General features: G+C 44.8%; 5 protein-coding genes across 5 annotated transcripts; 2 read left to right on the top strand and 3 right to left on the bottom strand.

Annotated features, from left to right (window-relative positions):
• Positions 1 to 3,848: 3,848 nt before the first annotated feature.
• Positions 3,849 to 6,891, top strand: BDR25DRAFT_362598 (uncharacterized protein; the record flags this gene model as incomplete). The annotated part of the gene is made up of 14 exons (XM_033696599.1): positions 3,849 to 3,887; positions 3,927 to 4,031; positions 4,113 to 4,257; positions 4,284 to 4,407; positions 4,433 to 4,768; positions 4,793 to 4,900; positions 5,022 to 5,051; positions 5,095 to 5,104; positions 5,166 to 5,421; positions 5,459 to 5,563; positions 5,621 to 5,770; positions 5,809 to 6,069; positions 6,115 to 6,808; positions 6,870 to 6,891. The coding sequence occupies 14 exons, from the start codon at positions 3,849 to 3,851 to the stop codon at positions 6,889 to 6,891; spliced, it is 2,385 nt and encodes a 794-aa protein (XP_033540443.1).
• A 446-nt stretch (positions 6,892 to 7,337) lies between these two features.
• On the bottom strand, positions 7,338 to 9,355 carry BDR25DRAFT_337748 (uncharacterized protein; the record flags this gene model as incomplete). Its single annotated transcript, XM_033693219.1, has 5 exons — positions 7,338 to 7,535; positions 7,756 to 7,760; positions 7,988 to 8,957; positions 9,008 to 9,190; positions 9,302 to 9,355. 5 exons carry the CDS (start codon positions 9,353 to 9,355, stop codon positions 7,338 to 7,340), a joined length of 1,410 nt encoding a protein of 469 aa, XP_033540442.1.
• A 472-nt stretch (positions 9,356 to 9,827) lies between these two features.
• Positions 9,828 to 11,154, bottom strand: BDR25DRAFT_272746 (carbon-nitrogen hydrolase). The gene is made up of 3 exons (XM_033687328.1): positions 10,945 to 11,154; positions 10,424 to 10,866; positions 9,828 to 10,365 (listed from the first exon to the last, which is right to left on the bottom strand). The coding sequence occupies exons 1-3, from the start codon at positions 11,100 to 11,102 to the stop codon at positions 9,992 to 9,994; spliced, it is 975 nt and encodes a 324-aa protein (XP_033540441.1). The 5' UTR covers positions 11,103 to 11,154; the 3' UTR covers positions 9,828 to 9,991.
• Positions 11,155 to 13,646: 2,492 nt separating this feature from the next.
• BDR25DRAFT_383449 (uncharacterized protein) lies at positions 13,647 to 14,752 on the top strand (the record flags this gene model as incomplete). The annotated part of the gene is made up of 3 exons (XM_033697824.1): positions 13,647 to 14,145; positions 14,204 to 14,431; positions 14,485 to 14,752. Exons 1-3 carry the CDS (start codon positions 13,769 to 13,771, stop codon positions 14,750 to 14,752), a joined length of 873 nt encoding a protein of 290 aa, XP_033540440.1. The 5' UTR covers positions 13,647 to 13,768.
• A 372-nt stretch (positions 14,753 to 15,124) lies between these two features.
• On the bottom strand, positions 15,125 to 16,847 carry BDR25DRAFT_297678 (9-cis-epoxycarotenoid dioxygenase-like protein; the record flags this gene model as incomplete). The annotated part of the gene is made up of 2 exons (XM_033689019.1): positions 15,125 to 15,885; positions 15,935 to 16,847. The coding sequence occupies 2 exons, from the start codon at positions 16,845 to 16,847 to the stop codon at positions 15,125 to 15,127; spliced, it is 1,674 nt and encodes a 557-aa protein (XP_033540439.1).
• Positions 16,848 to 17,402: the final 555 nt, after the last annotated feature.

Genomic DNA, 17,402 nt, shown 5'->3' with positions numbered 1-17,402 from the left:
GGGCTGCATGATTTGGAACAACGATTAAGAAAAGCAGGGTCTGATTATTAACGTGTCTAAGTACAGTCCACAATAGAATATTGTCCAATAGTTAGATTGTCTTCGCAGTTTGAAACGAGATAAAGCATCCAGGTCTGCTCCTCTAACCATTTCTCTAGCTTGGTTTCCATTCGACGATAGCCTGCGTCCCGATTGATGAAACTCAAGGCTCTACTTTGAACTGCTCCTCTTTATGCCTTCGTTCCTCCTGTGTCTCTCCAGAGATGGTATATGCAGCTGGGAATGTTTCGCCAGTATTTTACATTCAACATTGCGAAAGGTATGCTTGTTTGCTAAACTTGGAAGCTCAGCGCCTTTCACTGTTAGCAATCCCTTATTGATATCACTGGATGAGCCCACATGTACGATGTTTAAAGGTCAGATTTGAAGTTGAACTTTTCACTTCTTCGCACACGACCTCAGCTGTGGGTTAATTAACAACGCAGGATAGTGGCGATTCAAGGCTGAGATCTCCCAAGTTTCCATCAAGCGGGATTCAAAATGAGCAAGGTAAGGACGGGCACGCGACAGGGCTTTCGTACGTGATCGCTTGCCCGCCGGCTCGCGGGTGATCCCACCGACGTAGCCCTATGCTGTACCGCCGCCGACCAGCGTGGCCAACAGTCCGTAGTACGTAACGTAACTACGTGAACGTAGTAATCACGTGAGGCGTACAAACGTAGTCAAAATGTGAGACGTAACTTTTGTACAGTGAATTGCTAAGTACGTACTATAGTACAGGTTAGAGAGGTTATATTTTAGGAGATTTCCCTCCTGTTTATAGGGCCTAGCAGGAGGAAGCTTTTTAAGCTGCAGTAATAGACTAGGTTATTTCTTAAGATTAAACCTTTAAAAACGCATCTTTAGCTAAAACCTACAGGGTACTTACTTAAAACTGCGCTAACCTTTTTAACGCTATACTATCTTCCTACACTACACTCTTAACCTATATCTAGAACAGTCTAGTGCGCTAGAAGTAGGAGATTTAAATAATACTAAGATTAGCCTATAGTAAAATTGCACTAAGTGTTAATATATAGACTTCTCTAAACTACTTATTCTACCTAGGGGTAGTAGCTTATTTTTTTAGTATAAAACTACAACACTAACATCCTTTACATAGATGCTAAATACTAGCATAAAGACTTCCTTATTAGCTTTAATAATCTATACAGAGACTACACTAGAGAGAATTAAGCGCTAGAGATTGTTAAGATGCTTAAAGACTAACATACTATAACAGTTTATAAATAAATGCATAAGCAGAGCTTGTTTTAAGTCACTTATTAAACTCTTTGTAGAGAAGAAGACTGCATTAGAAGAAGCCTATAGAAGAAGACTATAAGCAGAGTAAATAATAAAAGGTAGTTTATAGACTAAAACTTATAAACTATATTCTTATAAATTTTACATAAAGACCTATATACTTATAAATGCTATATAAGAAAACACCTCTTAGTAGGTCTATCTACACAAGTACTTATTAGTAAAGTTAAAGTACTAGCTAAAATTCTAAGTAATGTAAATAACAAGCTGCACATCTTAAGCCTAGATAGTAATGCGCTTGCTATAAATAGCAGCTAGCTAAGTGCCTATAAATTAATAAGTCTAATACTTTATTTAATACTAATACATTAGCACTTACATTCTATTAAAGTTATAATAAAGGACTTAGTAGTTATTTATAATGCATAAAGTGCTTACTTACTCTAGCAAAAAGGTTTATTATATTAATGTGTACACATGCTAGTAGTTACTCTTTAGTAGTAGTTAACTTAAAAAAGTTTAGTAAAAAGCTAAGATTAAAGTTATTTATATTTTTTTAAAGTAAAATAAATTTCCTTTTATGTCTATATTTAAGTAAATTAGTAGCGCACTTTTTATAAGTACTTTATTAATTTAATCTTATATTAAACTACTTTTAATTATAAGTAGTGCATGTATCTAACTTAATATTAAGTAGACCTTTATAAAAGTTATTAATATAGCCTTTATTAACTTCTAGTATAGCCTAGTTTTTAAGAAATTTAATATTATTAAAATTTATAAGTATAGGTGTAGATAGAAAATTATACGCATAGTGCTTAGTGTTTAGAAAGATATCTATGTTAATATTCTTATTTAAACTATTACTAAAGTTGTTTTTATTTATACCTGCTTTTTATAACTAAGAGAGTGTAGACTAAAACCTTCTCTATGTTAATAGTAGCTTTTAGGTACATTATATACTTAAACTAATTAGAGTAAATAGCACAGGTAGTATATTAAAAAAGTTGCCTAATAAGTTAAAAATTTTATATTAAAGAGATTATTAAGGCGTCTGTTATATAAAAATGTTATAAAGAAAAGAGCTTAATAAGCTAAAGTTTATAAAAGGTAATACATGTACTAGTTTTTTATTTATAGTATAAATGTTAACCTTACTTTTTAATTAGTAACACTTTTAATATAAAGTCTTCTACTTACTATTTTTTTTAAACATGTTATTTACCTAGTCTAATAGCATAGAACAATAACAATATAGGGGTACTAGAGGAGACAACAGTAGGATATAGAGTTGTAGTCTGTTATTTGCAATATATATAATATTAGCAAGAGCGCGCCTCTTAGCTAGTAGTAAAGGTATAGGGCTGCCCTAAGTAGGGCGCTTCTTTGCCTAGATTTATGTATTATAGAGCGCACATTAAACTTTTTATTAAAGAAATGTCTTATCTCTCTATAGATTTATAGGGTAATAATAATTATTATAAAGTAAGAAAGGTTTATTAGCGTTAAATAGCAAAAGTACTATGTTGTAGGTTATAGTAGAAGGTATTAGATAGGTATTAGACAACACGCGTAGTAAGGTTTTAGTTTTTGCGTAGAAAATAATTATCTAAGAATCTGCTGTTTTTATGCTTACATAAGCTTAAAAAGGCTAAAAGCAGTAATTCTTAGCTGCTAAGCCCTAACTAAAGAAAACTAAAGTCTATAGAAAGGAGCAGAGCAAGCTCTGCTAATAAAATTATGTTTAAATTCTCTTGCTATGTTGCTAACAACACATTAAGTAGAGACTATTATAACTTTAGCTAAGAAGCTTTATTTACCTCTTACTACTAAACACTATATCTGCTGCGCTAGCTATACAATTTAAATTGTTATTAAGGCAGTTATATACAGCTAGGGAGTCTCTACCTTTAAAAAAGCTTTAGCCTAAGCTGCTCTAGATAATTAATTTAAGCTATACTAACAGCAGGGCGTTTTATCTAGGCTAAAAAGCTTCTTCTAGAATAATTTTAACCTAGACTAACAAAACTTCTTGTAAAAAGTACAAAAGTATAAAAATTTTAAAAAGTTACTGTTATGTTATGTACTTGCTAATTAATTTACTGCTTATGTACAAAAGTACTACTAAATTAAGAAGTTACTAGCAGAAAAAAGCTTAAACGTAACGTACTACGTACTGTTGGCCACGCTGCCGCCGACTCTGGATTTGGAGTCAAGGAGTCAGAACGAAACACTGTAGGTAAAATTTCGGTGATTGAAGATTCATCTCCTAAGTCTTCCGGAACGCATCCCACTTGATAAGCGATAGTAGCACTCGCGTTGATGGGCATATCCACTTACACAAGGGTTATCTTCAACCATAATCTAGCATGTCCATCAGAATCCCCTGCTACAATACCGCCGTGATCAATTCGAATCTTCTGCAAGGGAGAAGAGCTCCTGCGCATAGGAATGCTGCGGCGGTGGACTTATAACACGATGTTAAAGGTAGTTAAATTGGTTTTTAAGAAGAGGCGAGGGAAACACAAGTCAAAGAGCGCGAAATGTTTGCGGCCGAGCACTCCCGCACGGTAGCAGAGAAAGTGGAGATTAAGTAGACAAAGGCCTTACTCGAGGAGCAGTCCAAACGGTACTCCCAGTTCTTTCGGGAAATTGAAGGACAGCGAAAGTTCCTCATGGAGAGCCATGAGAAAGAGGCCGACATCAAGAACGGAAAAATTCGGCAGGTACAAGAATGGCACATAAAGGAAAAGGCGACGAGCCAGACCCTTCGTGGCTCAAATAGAACCAAATCGACTACGATATAGCAACTGGAAGCGGAAGTGGAAAGGGTCATCGAAGAGACATCTGAAATGCATAACCAGCTCAAGGAGTTTGAGGACAAGGCTGCGAAATTAGCTGAAGAGGTGTCCAACCATGAAGAGCAGCTCCAGCGGTATAGGAACTCTGACCGTCGGTGCGAATTGGCATCCATTGAGTCTACAGGCTAATTTTTCCGGTAGCAATCATTGAGCAATTAAGACTGCTCTCTCCTACCTCGCTAGGGAGTCGATTAAACCTATCTATGGCACCGGAAAGCGCACAGCCTAGGCCAGCATCGCAGTAGGCACCCACAAAAAAAAACCAGCACATTCTTTTCATTCCTCTTTTCACTTCCAATTTCGCGTATTCTACCCTCGCTGAGCTGGCATGTTTCATTGTGTCCCTTGCTCAGTGATTTCAACACACCGGCCATTCCAAGTGCCCCAAGCGGTATTGACTCGCCAATAAACGTACTCATTCTTGGCCGCCCTTCGAGAATGATCGCCACAGGGCAGTATCCCGCTGGTGCCTACTTAATGCGTGACGTATATCAGTCTCGATCAAAGGATCAAAGTGACCCCGACCCTCTACCATATTTAGATTCATCTCCCCTCTTCCTACTTACAACTCCCGACACCCATATACACCACATTATAGCCTTGTAGGAAGTGCTCTCGTTCCAGAGTACCCGAAACCTACCTAACTCATCTTTACGCAAGAAGAACAAAGGCGCCTCTTGGGTTCGTCGTACTTCATTATACTCCCTCTGCTCTAGTCACTCGATAAATCCATTGTGATGGCCAAATATTTCTAGTTAAGTGGAAGAATTGTTACTATTACGTGATCGCCTCTTTCACCTCTTTTAATGTCCCCAATAAGCGAAAAAAAAAATAGAAGGCTTCATCATTCATAAGAATTATTGTGATAGCCAACGTTGTGCTATGGTCTCAACCTATTAACACAAACAGGCCGCATTCGTCGTCTTAGCTTGTTCCTTGTCAACTTATGAGCCATATACTACACCGACAACTACTACTATGTCTGTAGAAATGAAAAAGAACGTTGCTCTCTGCCCCAATTCCGAAATATCCGGACTGCCTTCAATTGGCACTGGCACATCAGGCGGTACAATGGGTAGCGTCGATAAGCATGACCAAGGCGCTAGCTCAGGCAACGAAAGGTGCTTTGACAACCCCACCGAAGAGAGAACAGAGACTCTCAATTTGACCAGTAAATACTCTAGCTGGTCTGAGGAGACTCCGGGTGGACACATTAGAGATGGCAAGCCCACACACAACTACCAAAATCGCCAGAGTCCCCAATGCCAGAGACACGTGTCGTATTCGAATAGAGCCGGGCAAACAAGCCCCTCCTGAAGATGGTATTGAAAAATCAGCTAGCCCGGATATCAGCAAATCTGATCGCGGTCGGATCAAAGGCAATCATCATCACTTGCGTAAGTGAAGAATCGATATTGATTGCTAAGCTCGTACTGACTCTTTAGATACCTTAGCCCGCAGCCGCAGTCGCGGCGCAATCTTCCTCAATACTTTCGCTGCTGACCACGCACTTCTCCATGATGACCGGAACTACGGAGGACTCGCTATATCACGCGGAAACCTTCCCAAAGATATATCAACATCCAATATAGCAGACATACGACGTGCTCACGCCGGAATTCTTCCAAGCCAACCAGCATAGTAGACGCATCTGAGAAGGAGGAGAAGGTTAAGGAATGTGAAGTAAAGCAAGTGACATTGGTGAAACAAGGGGCGCCAGCAGACAGCCGTGGGCCTCTTAGTCAGCCAGGTTTCCTCCATGCAGAGGACTCCACTCGTCTACCATTGGTGATTCGATCTAGGTGTAATGGAATAAGGAATGAAAATGGAACTTCCAGGCAGAGAGAGACTGAGAATGCCCCGAATTTCGACTTCAAGGATCACAGTCGACTCAGCATGCCCAGTCACAACTCCCCAGAGCACAAAGAGTAATCTAGTACATCCCAAGATATGACGCATCGCAAGGATGCTGAGCCAATCAACCAAATAGGACTGTTCAAAAATGACTGTCCATCCAAGCAGCTTGAGTCAGGAAACCCAAAATGCTCTTCATCTCTACATCTCTCACGTCAGTCAGAACTCAAGAAGTCTAATGATGAAGACTTACAGCACCAACAGCGTGCTGCTGTAGTTACCCACTATATCGATTTTGACGAATACAGCCATCTCGGCCCGGAGGGTCGGGAATCCCCAGAGCGACTGAAGCTACTTGAAGGGTCGACTACGGGCTTAGTCAATGCGCTTGTCTTAGTTGATCAGGTCAAGTTGAACGGCTGTCCTCACAAGTCATCATCTCAAGAACAGGACAGTCACCTAGGGTATTCGAATGATGGGAGTGTAGCTGTGGAAGCGATCGAAAGGCTGAATGAAAACAACTCTGTAGCAATTGCACCAAATCTCGGAGAGAATAGTAGACCCAGTCCAGATTTCCTATCCAACTCTGGCCTCCACATACATGTCAACGACCATTATCAAGAGGTTGTTGCTCATATGACATTAACGGTAGGGTTTTGCATGCTTGTACCCTTTGGACAAGATCGCGAAGCATTTAAAAAGGCCGCGTATGATAGGGCTTGCGAAAAGTTCAAGAAACTGGCTGAAGAAATTGGGACGGAAAAGATGATTAAGGATTGGAGCTTTGAGTCAAACATGGGACCATAAAACCTTAGCAGTGATGTTACTAAAACCCGATACTTCTCTCAGGGAACGTATACGATATGAGTAGACCTTATGATTAGACCTTACTCTCGTCGTTCATGAGGTTTCTGACCAGTTCGTCTTCCTTGCACTTTTCGCAAATACCCAGCCAAGCCATAAGGCTTCTCAAACGCGCCGTCATCTGGATCTAATTAACGCAAATTTTTGTTGCAGAAAGAGCATCTGTTCTAATACAAAATCTAATTTAGCAAAAGACGTTGTGTATCTCCGCCATTTAATCATGGGTGGGGACTAGCAGGACTCTTCTGCCCTTTAGCATGTTTCAACTACAGATAACGAGCAACACCCCCCGCAGATGCCGCTAAGACGCATGGCAACACTAATGTTCGCATACGCGCTTCAGATTCAACATTTCCGATGCCAGAGATTGCAGGGGAACCAAAGTTGTGAGATCTGAGCGACCTACCGTGCCGGTGAGATTACCATCCCGCCTGACGAAAATAATGAGATTTTTCATTGTTGCCGCCTTTTAATCCACGAGGTAATATCATAGTTCAAATCGATGAGAGTGAATAATCGAAGGATGCAGATAGCGGAGGCAAAATGAGGCGGAAAATCAACGGGGTTGTTGCAATCAACTGCAGTTTCGACATCGATAACGATCGAAAGATGGCCAAATACAAGGATATACCAGGCTTCAAGCAGGATATGCTAAAGATTTTTACAAACGAAGTGTGGAGAGTTGTTGGAAGAGGTTGATAGAAGGGGGAGGAAGGAGGAAGCTGAATATGAATGAGAACCAGCTTTCTGAACAGAAGGTGATGAACAGTGAGAAATTTAACTGATCGGTGGAAGCAATAGAGAGGAGTGGGGCGTTCTAGACAGAGCCTTGGGTTCTTGATGTAAATGAAGGCATCTCTGTAAAACTTACTTTGTCTGCCCTTGTCAACTATAAGAGGTCCATTTCAATTGATATACTAGTTCTGGTGTGGGATGCAGAAACTATTATAAAAGATGCCAATATTTACAGCACGACATCTACATAAGTATATACACGAATCTGCACTGACTCATGACAATTTAGCCTCCTGTCCAAACCTTCCCAATAGTCCCATCTCTTCTCGTTACCACTTCTTTCATAATCCAACTCTCGAACCGCTCACCCAACTCATCACCCCACTCTCCGTCCGGGACCGCAACACTCGCCCAGCCCTTCACAAGTGCCCGCCAGTAGCACGTCTCTGCTGCCGAACTCAGATATCCTTTTCCATGCGTCATCTTCCGTTGATTGCTAGCGATAGTTTCCGCGATCTTAGGGTGCGTGCGAAGGAAATCGATGGTAGATTCGAGATCGGACCAATCTTTCGCAACATATACCGCGTTTGCTTCCCTCCAATCCTTTACCGTGGGGAGAATTGTTGGTGGTGACCATCCTTTTGTCGTCTTATTCACTTTCTCGGACTCGTCAGAGCCAGGGGTCTTGCCAAATGTTCCCATCATCTCCTCAGCAACAACAGGCTTAATCCACCGCGCTGTATGTGTCAGGTATGTTAGCGGCGGCATTAAAAGCACGCTCTCGCATGCTTGATGATATGCTAACCGCCCACTATACGTCACCCCCTCCGTATACACAACATACTTGTATTTGCAAAACTCTTCAATGTTCAACGAATTCGTGATCTCCCCATCCCGGTCCTTTTCTAGCTTTTGTATGTTGGCCCAATGTTTTCCAGTCGTAGTTGTGATGAGCTTTGAGCGTAAATATGGATTGCCGATGGGATTAAACCATATGGTACCGCGCCATACCGCTTTATCGATTTTAGAGGGGAAAGGCGTGCTGGATTCAATATGTGAGATTCGGGAAAGAGCATCATCCATAGTGCCCAGGAATGGGGAGGGCCAGGACCAGAAGCTAAAGTGCGGCATGAGCCATGTGTTGTCTGTATTTGGTTTGTTTGGATGGGCGAAAGACCAAGAGTTGTCTTTTGGGTTATCGTTGATGACGAAGGCGAAGTGGGTATCTGGTATTACGGTAGTTGATGTGACGATAGCGCGATGTAGTTGCTGCAGGATGGCGGTACGTTGGTGAAGGATTTCGGGGAGAGTGTCGGGCGATGAAGTCAAGATGTAAAGCTAAAGGAATCAGTGCAAGGCGTAAAAACTGTAGTTTCAGGACTAAATACTTTTCCATCCTTTATTCTCCCTTGTATTAAGCCTTTGTAATCCGGATTACTCTTGTTGAAGGTAAATGTTCCTCTGAGGACTGCATCATGGAGCTCATCTATTAGACCTGGGAAAGCGATCTTGCACTGATCTTCGGTGAGGCTTAGAACATCCAAGTAATCTTTCGGCAATGATGGCCTTGTCTTCGACGCTGATACTGAGGTTGGAAGCTGGAACGGGACCCGTAGTTTCCCATCTCGAATCCCGAATCGCCCAATGTCCCTCGCAAAGAACGTAAAAGCGCACAATGTGACAATGAGAAAGCTCAAGATCGCTACACGGAAAAGTGATCGCGATACAGCAGTCATGGTGTCACATTCCTGCCAGAGCTACGAAGCACAACCGGGAAAATGACAATGTCCTAAGACTGCACGAAGAAAGACAAGGCAGAGCAGACAACGACACATTTCTGACTCCATAGAAGGTGCACACTGACGAAAGGAAACAAGCTTTCCAAGAACAATCTACCATGCTGCACGGTCCGGTATTCCCCTCGCTTACCGGGATAATTATATTGGTGAAACCTCGGAATTTCTGGGAGCACCTAATCTAATATATTGTAGAAATCGGAGTGGCTGGATTAACAAAACGCGTAACCAAGAACGTTGGGACGATTTTTAGGGATATTTATTTTGCGACGGGCAAGAATGAGGTTGCGTGTTCGGATGCGGGGGAGATTTCAAGAAGGAGGGGGCTGTGCGACGAGGTCAGCCCACTTGAGAAATCCATTGAGTGGTTTTCATTTGGAGACGCAAGAAAGTATTGAAAGGCTGTTGGACAGCACGGAATCGACTTTGTAATTTGAGCCAACCAGCTCTGACCTCTGTCTTTTTGGGCAAACTCGTTCAAAGAACTGCAGCATCGAAACCAGACGGGCGGATCCTCTACTATAGGTCAGGAGGTTCTAGTGCAGTCTCAGAGAGTTTCTTCCACAGCTCTACGAACTAGACTTCTTTCTCAGCCTCTACCTTCTCATTCTCGACCATCCTCACATGCGGCTTCTCTCTGCCGTCAACACCCAACCACAGTAATTCCGGGCGGGAATAGTGTCCAACTGCATCCACGAAATGTCGCACAGTAAGAATGAGATCCATGGGAAGGTCTCCATACACAATACCCTCTTGATCCGGCGGAATGGGCGTACTCAGTCTTCTACCATCTGGACCAAAGATGGCAGAATATCCTCCACCGGTCGTGCTAAAGAGCGGAGAGTCGGATGTCTTCATTGCTTCAATGCCTTTAGACGTGAGCATGGACGTGCAGTGCAATACAAATGTCCCCGACTCAATAGCGAATGCTTGTGACAGAGTTTGGCAGCCTACAGAGGTTAGCGGCTAAAGGCGTTGAACTTCCATGTCGTGGTAATGAGCTTGTACCTTCGGCACTCATTGCGAAATGTGTTTCTACTCCCTCATGTGGATACAGCGGTGGCCATGCCGCCACATGGATTTGCTCTCGTAGGCTCATGGTATGGTACTTCAGCAACGGCTGGGCGTGTTCCCAGCAGCTCAAAGCACCAACTTTGCCGACTCCATCTACATCGATGACATTAAACAAGCTCTTGCCGCCGGCATCGCCGAAGACCGTTCTCTCCATGTGAGTAGGCTTCAACTTTCGACGCTTCATGAGAATAGTTCCAGTGGCGGAGATGATGCATTGAGCGATGTAAAGTGAGTTGCCGTCATTCTCGGAGAAGCCTAGGACGACGGCAATATTGCCCTGTTTCGCTGCATCGCAAATCTTCTGCATCTCCGGTGAGTCATATGAGAGCGAGTTCTTGATGTAGAGAGTGGCCATTTCGGCATCGATTGGACGAGTCCTGCAAGGCGATGAGCAAGGGGCCAAATTACGAGGGAGTTTTGATAGTACATCACGTTATGGGTTAGGAAGGACTAACCAAATCCACATAGGGTACCCAGTGATCCAGACCTCTGGAAAAGCTATCAATTGTGCACCATTACTAGCTGCCTCTTCAACCAATCGACATGTTTTGTCAACAGCGCCAGCAAGATCGAACCAAAGTGGTTCTTGTTGGGTTACTGCGACACGCACCATCTTAACTACAGTAAAGGAAAAGCAAAGCGTAAGAGTTAGAAAAGAAGACGAGTGAGAAATTTCACGCAGGTCCGCAGTTTTGCTTCTGTATTTAAACCTATGCTAGACGCAGTGGAGCACGGTAAGCCTAATAGGCACTCCTGTCAGAGTTCGTTGTCGTGGTCATCTTTTGTTGGATGATGCTGACGCATCTTTCGATAGGACTATTGGAATGAGGCAAGAAGTGGGGATGTAGTCAGATGCCGGGAGCGACCCGGTTTCATCCAAACTGCCCTTCCGACTATTCACCTATGGCGGCTTGCACCTCACCCGTACCCATGATCTTGAAAATGATGACGACTTGGGGAGGCCCCGTGAACCTGTAAGATTTCAGCGTCCTTGAATAGGAGGACTTGATCTTACACAGTGTTCGGAATCAGTTCCTCATCCGTACTAAGGAACAGCGGGCTCTCTTGGATCTCTTGGCACGTCAGAGCTAGTTGTCAGTGGAGAATGGACTTCACACCGCTTGGATTCTGAGCTTGGATTCTAACAGCCTCTTTCCCAAAGTTTTTATAGGATATAGTGGAAAGGAAAATACCTGGTCGATCTTGCACTTAATTGATTCGCCTTAGCTTACAGCTGGCACTAATGATTAAATGTCTCCGGGAGTAAGGACTCTTTGATGAATATCGGTTTAATGAAGGCAAATGATAGAACATGCCACTGAAGAGCCGACTAAAGATTGGGAGTATGAACCAGTTAAGGTAACGCCTCAGCTGTTGGGTGTTTGTATGCCAAATTGAGCCAAAGCTTCCAAAAAACCGGACAGGTCAATTGAAGCAGAGAATTTTCGAATGGACGCATGGGGCAAGAACCATGGAAATCGGAAGCAGGTAGGATATGTCGCAATGCATAGGCAGTGGCAAAAGGATGATTCAGTAAGCTGGGAGTCATGTGTCCTCCACAGACGTAACATTCCTGTGGACGAGACATGTTGACCCTCGTTTCGTCCGTAGAAAATGGGGTATATCATTGTCTGCCATGATGTAAAGCTACTATATTCTGGAAATTGTCACGATGGTCGTTATATTCCCGGAATCAAGCTTCAAGAAATGCATCTCTGGTAAACTGAAGGATGGAGAGACTTGTTGAACAACCCTATAAAGCTTATTTGCCGCTTCAATGGCGCTAAATATTACGCCTAAGTTGCATTGTACGACGTGGAGATTGGACAGTATGATTGCGGGTAAGACTACTAATATCTCCTCCTATGCTGGGTTGGGCTCATAGTCTAGCCATGCCTTATATTCCTTCCGTCAGGCGCTAGAAGTTTTGTTGCTTCAAAGGAAGGGTTCGATCACCGTGCGGGCAGCTGGAAGGCAAGGATGGGGTTGGCGACCATGCTCCTTAAGGTACCATCATAGCCCCTAATCGAAGCATGGCGTTTTACGTATCGAGAGAGATCAGGTCGATGTAGGAATGTAGTAGCAGCGCTTCGGAACTAGGAGTCACTGCAGATGATAGGGTCCAGCGCGATATGAGAGTAGATGCAGGGTGTCACGATTCGGCGGAGCTGCTTCGAAGGGAGCGCGATTTGGGCGAGATGCGACGGTTATGTGAGTTGGGCGATTATGAGCGCTATAAGCTCTCCAGGGAGATCAAGAAGCGATGATGTAGGCATTGGTACCTACCTGGGAAGGCATGGTGGCGTGGTAAGAGGCTAATTCACGGCAATGCTGAGGAGCATTTAGACGCTGACTAAGCGAACGTTCGTTTCCTAGTCAACTATGACCGTCTTCGATCTCCCTGCGTTGTTTAATGTCTCCAGCTATCACTGTCGCTTTAATCTCTGTCTATAAGCCCTTACCAAGCAATGTTTCCTCGTCGTAACTTAACTAGAATACCAAAGCTGGACAAGTGCTCCCGCAGACTTCGTGGTACTGCCTCACCCAGCAGGGAACGATTTGCATCTGAGGCGGTACTAGGCTCGAGAGCCCGGATGTTCTCGACTGCCTTTCTGTTTGACAAACATCCACATAAGCTTAGTGTGCTTAAGGGCTCCGGCCATTCTTATGTTAAGGTTCGGCACACTCTTCCTTTACGCTCCACTAGGCTGCCCAAGGCAAACATGCCTTTAGCACGAGTTTCCTCATGTCTTCACCTGACCCTCCAATCTTTTCTCTGCATTCACATGCAAGTCGACTGGATGAGGTATCGCGAAGTCCGGACGGAGATTTCAGTTACCGAAAACAGAATGCTGCGCCTGGCGGCCTTGCGCTCTCGCGCGAAAGCCCTCACGAAACACGATCACTCGAAAGCTTAACCTTTCGATGTTGGAATTCAGGACTGCGAGCCAAGTCCGTTTCAAGGTTCCTGGTGGCTTCCTTTGAGAGAGTCTCACCGGACTTCTCCGGACTTCGTTGACCGGGAAGGAGTTAACACCAATCAAAACTGCATATTATCGACCCCATGTATCGTAGCTTTCCTAATTAGGCAACCTACCGCAGCGTCATGGCTTTCCTACAGCTATGAAACGGACATATTTATACAGGGAGGTATTCTAGAAGCGCTTCTTCACATTCTTGCTTTTCTTTCCATACACTCGCTCAACTGTTGAGTTTCAGGCAACGGTCTTACAGTTCCTCCTCTGACATTCCGTCGTCCATTCTTTTGTCAAATTTAACATGCAGTCCTTCCTTACAATTGCCCTGTTGGGCCTGGCTTCCATCTCCCATGCCGTCCCTATGCCCGCTCCAGCTGCGCTTACCGCCGATATCATTGACACCAACGCCAATAACCTCGAGACCCGAGCCGTGGCGAAGAAGCGTGGTCTTGCATTCAATGATCCAAAAGTTACCAAGCTGTTCAAAACAGGAAACTCCAAGGTCTCCTGGATGTACAATTGGGCTAGCTCAACTTCCGGTGCCGCGAACTTAGAATTTGTCCCTATGCTTTGGGGCAAGGATGCAGACCACACAAGCAAGTGGGCTGCTGACGTGGAGAAATATGTCAATGCTGGGACAACGCATGCCATGAGCTTTAACGAACCCGATCAATGCGGGTATGGCGACCAGAAAATTATATGTGAACCCTCTAAATACTGACTTGATCGTATCTAGAGCCGGAAAAGGAGGAGCATGCATGCAAGACGTCGCTGGAACCATCGCAGCATATAAGAAATGGATGCAGCCTCTTTCCAAATATGGCGACAAGCTCAAACTCGGCGCCCCAGCCGTTACCAACGGCGTCAAAGACGCAACGACTGGTTCAATCATGGGCTTGCCATGGCTGAAACAATTCTTGGCAGGTTGCACTGGCTGCAAAATTGACTTCATTGCTATTCACTGGTATATTTCTCCATCGCCCCTTTCTTGGCTTTCTTTGGACTTAGAGTTGACAGGTATGACTCCGCTACAAATATTGCATACTTTAAGAAGCACGTGCAAGACGCCCACGCGGCTGGAGGCAACCGTCCCGTCTGGATCACAGAGTTCGCACCAAGTGGAAGTGACGCCCAAATCCAGAACTTCTTGAAACAGGTTCTTCCTTGGCTGGATAGCCAGGACTACGTTACGCATTATGCATATCAGTGGGCTGCACCAGGCGTTCTTGTCAACGGTGCTGGCAATGGACTATCAGCCATTGGAAATATTTTCAACTCTTTCTAAGAAACATGTTCTCACATTGGGGGATGTAGTTAGCATCGCGTGAGGAGATCGATATATCTCACTATTCTCTCATCTAGGCAGGGGTGGAATCTATATAAAGGTTGGACTTAGTTAAGATAGAGCGCAACATTCTTAGCCCTCTCTATGTATATATATATTTTCTCTCAGGATCTTCCAATCCACAATCTCTACGTTACGGCCGATACTGTGACCAAGCAGGAGGTCATGCAGAATGAGCCCTTAAGTGTAAAATTAAGGTATCAAGAAACCGCACTGCGAAGGCAGCCCATATGTTTCTCTTCCAGTGCCTGACATGGCGTTTTTCCTGCCACGCAATTACACCAGAAATATGTCAATTCTCTACCTACAATCTCAATGCCCACTGACCCCATTCGCGCCATTCGCCTCCTTCATCTTCTTCTGCCAAGGCAACGGCTCCGTCGCTACTTTCACAGGCCCCACACTCCCTCCCTCCTTCCTCCTCTCCTTCCACTCCTCAATATCCTTCTGCTCCACAAAATTCCCATGCAATCCCAACCTTAGTTTCACGGGTAAGTGAGTCACCGCAAGGGGCCCTTGACTCAAATTCAGCGCATCAAAAATCACGATGTCATTCCTCAGTACATCCAGATGGTTCACCAGCGCCATTAAATAGCCCTCCCCTTCTTTCCCACCTTCCCTGGGGATGAAAATGGGTTCCTGGAACGTGCAAGTAGGTCCGGCGAACCAGGTATCTTTCTTTCCAGTGTCCCACTCAAAATGACCTATTACGTTGAACAGACCTCCAGCGGGTGCGCCACATTTAGCGAAGTCGTAGGGCTTGCTGGGGTCGATTTGGCATTGCCAGAAGTGATTGTAAGGACGCGTTAGAAAGCGGTCGTCGACGCGGGAGAATTCGCCGTTAATACCAAAGAGCTTGGTGGGTGTCACGCGCGTGTTTGTTGGAGATTTGGGGTCGAAGGTCCAGCGGTAGGTATCAGAGACAAGTTTGTTGCGTTGGAGGAGCGTGGAGGGAGTGCCGTCGGGCTGGTCGGGCGGGAAGAAGAAGAAGACGTTATCGGAGGCGATGGTGAGGTCGACGACGACGTGGCCATTCTCGTCTTCGTAGGAGCCGGCGACGTGGCCGTGGAAGCCTGGTATTGTCAACATCCGGTCGGGCAAGGGCGCCTGGGTTGAATATACCGTTGTCAGCACGCAGCCAGACAATATCTTCTGGCTTCCCGTTCCTACGCGGCACAATGCCGTACCACTGGTCCTCTTTTGGGTCCCAGGCGAAATGATTTCCCCCCTTCTTCAGCCGTTCTAAATTTACTTTAATTGGCGTTAACGGCAAGATTAGATAGTTCTTTGTGATGGCACAATCATGTATCATTCCACAAAATGGCGCTTTATACCAGCATTCTTCCGTCTTCTTGCCATCCCTGTCAATCGTATACACCACAATATCACAGCTTGCGTCATGACCATCTCCTCCTGCTTCGTAGCCATAACAAACCATTTCTCCCGTATCCGGGTCAAACTTTGGATGTGCTGTGAACGTAGGCGATTGCACCTGCCCATCGAAATCGTAGCGTCCAATTGTTTCGAGCGTCACTGGGTCCATGGCGAAGGGAGGGCCATCTTCCTTCATGGCTAACAGCATGCCTCTCCAAAACACAATGTTCGTGTTTGAAGCTGTCCTGATGATACCCTTCACCATCTCGTTGTCGGTGTACGGATTCCTGTACTTTCCTAACAACGCTCTTCTCGCTTTAGTCTCTGCTTTGAATCGATCCGTGTGCACAAAACGCTGTTTAAAATCGACATGGCCATTTTCGAACCGGAAAGCAGATACAGAGCCATCACCGTTGAAGTGGATATCTTCTTCAAATAGTGGAGGAAATCGGTGATCGGGTTGTATGCGATAGAAGGTCCCGTTTATGTCTTTCGGAATCTCACCTGTCGTCTCCAATTCAAAGATATCTGCTTCCAAACGCGACGGTAAGTTGAAGCCTTGGAAGAATCCTGAATCCGGAAATTTAACCTGGTCGCCGGAACGCTTCCCTTCGCGATATGATGGAGAGGCAGGTGTGGCTAGGGAGAAGATATGAGCCATCTCGACGAACTCAATCGCAGTTTGACCGATTGAGGACAAATACAGCCTCGGTTTGCTCCAAATGCAACTTGTTATACACAAAGTTAACGTCCAGTGGTGTGACAGAATGTACTGAAGCAGACGCCACCGAGATGGGTGATCCGAGTTGGGGACATGTGGGGACGCAGGGTCGGCGCGTTTGAATGCAGGGATCTTTGTCCATCGGGGTGATGAAGCCGATGGAGGTGGCACGCCTGTGGGGTCGGTGAGATGGGGCCGATGGGGGATCTGGAGGGTGTTGCCCCATCAGTCGGGCGTGGGTTTGCAGGAGTGCATGCATGTCCACATGCTTGCCGCCATGAGGCGTTGCAAGGGAGTGGGGTTTGGGGTAGTGTTGACAGGAACTCTGCTCGCGAAACTTCAACACCACCTGCTATGAGAGACTGGGGAAGCTTGTTAGTAATCCACAGACGAACTCATCGTCCAACAAACTACACGAGTGCTTTTCATCAAGAACAATCTCATTAAATAACCACCTAGACTTCGCATACGACAAACTAGAGCAGTTATAGTACC

The sequence above is a fragment of the Lindgomyces ingoldianus genome, assembly GCF_010093535.1.
Source record: "Lindgomyces ingoldianus strain ATCC 200398 unplaced genomic scaffold BDR25scaffold_57, whole genome shotgun sequence".
NCBI lineage: Eukaryota > Fungi > Ascomycota > Dothideomycetes > Pleosporales > Lindgomycetaceae > Lindgomyces > Lindgomyces ingoldianus.
The sequence above is the reverse complement of the archived record's forward strand: the minus strand, read 5'-3'. Positions and strand labels throughout refer to the sequence as shown.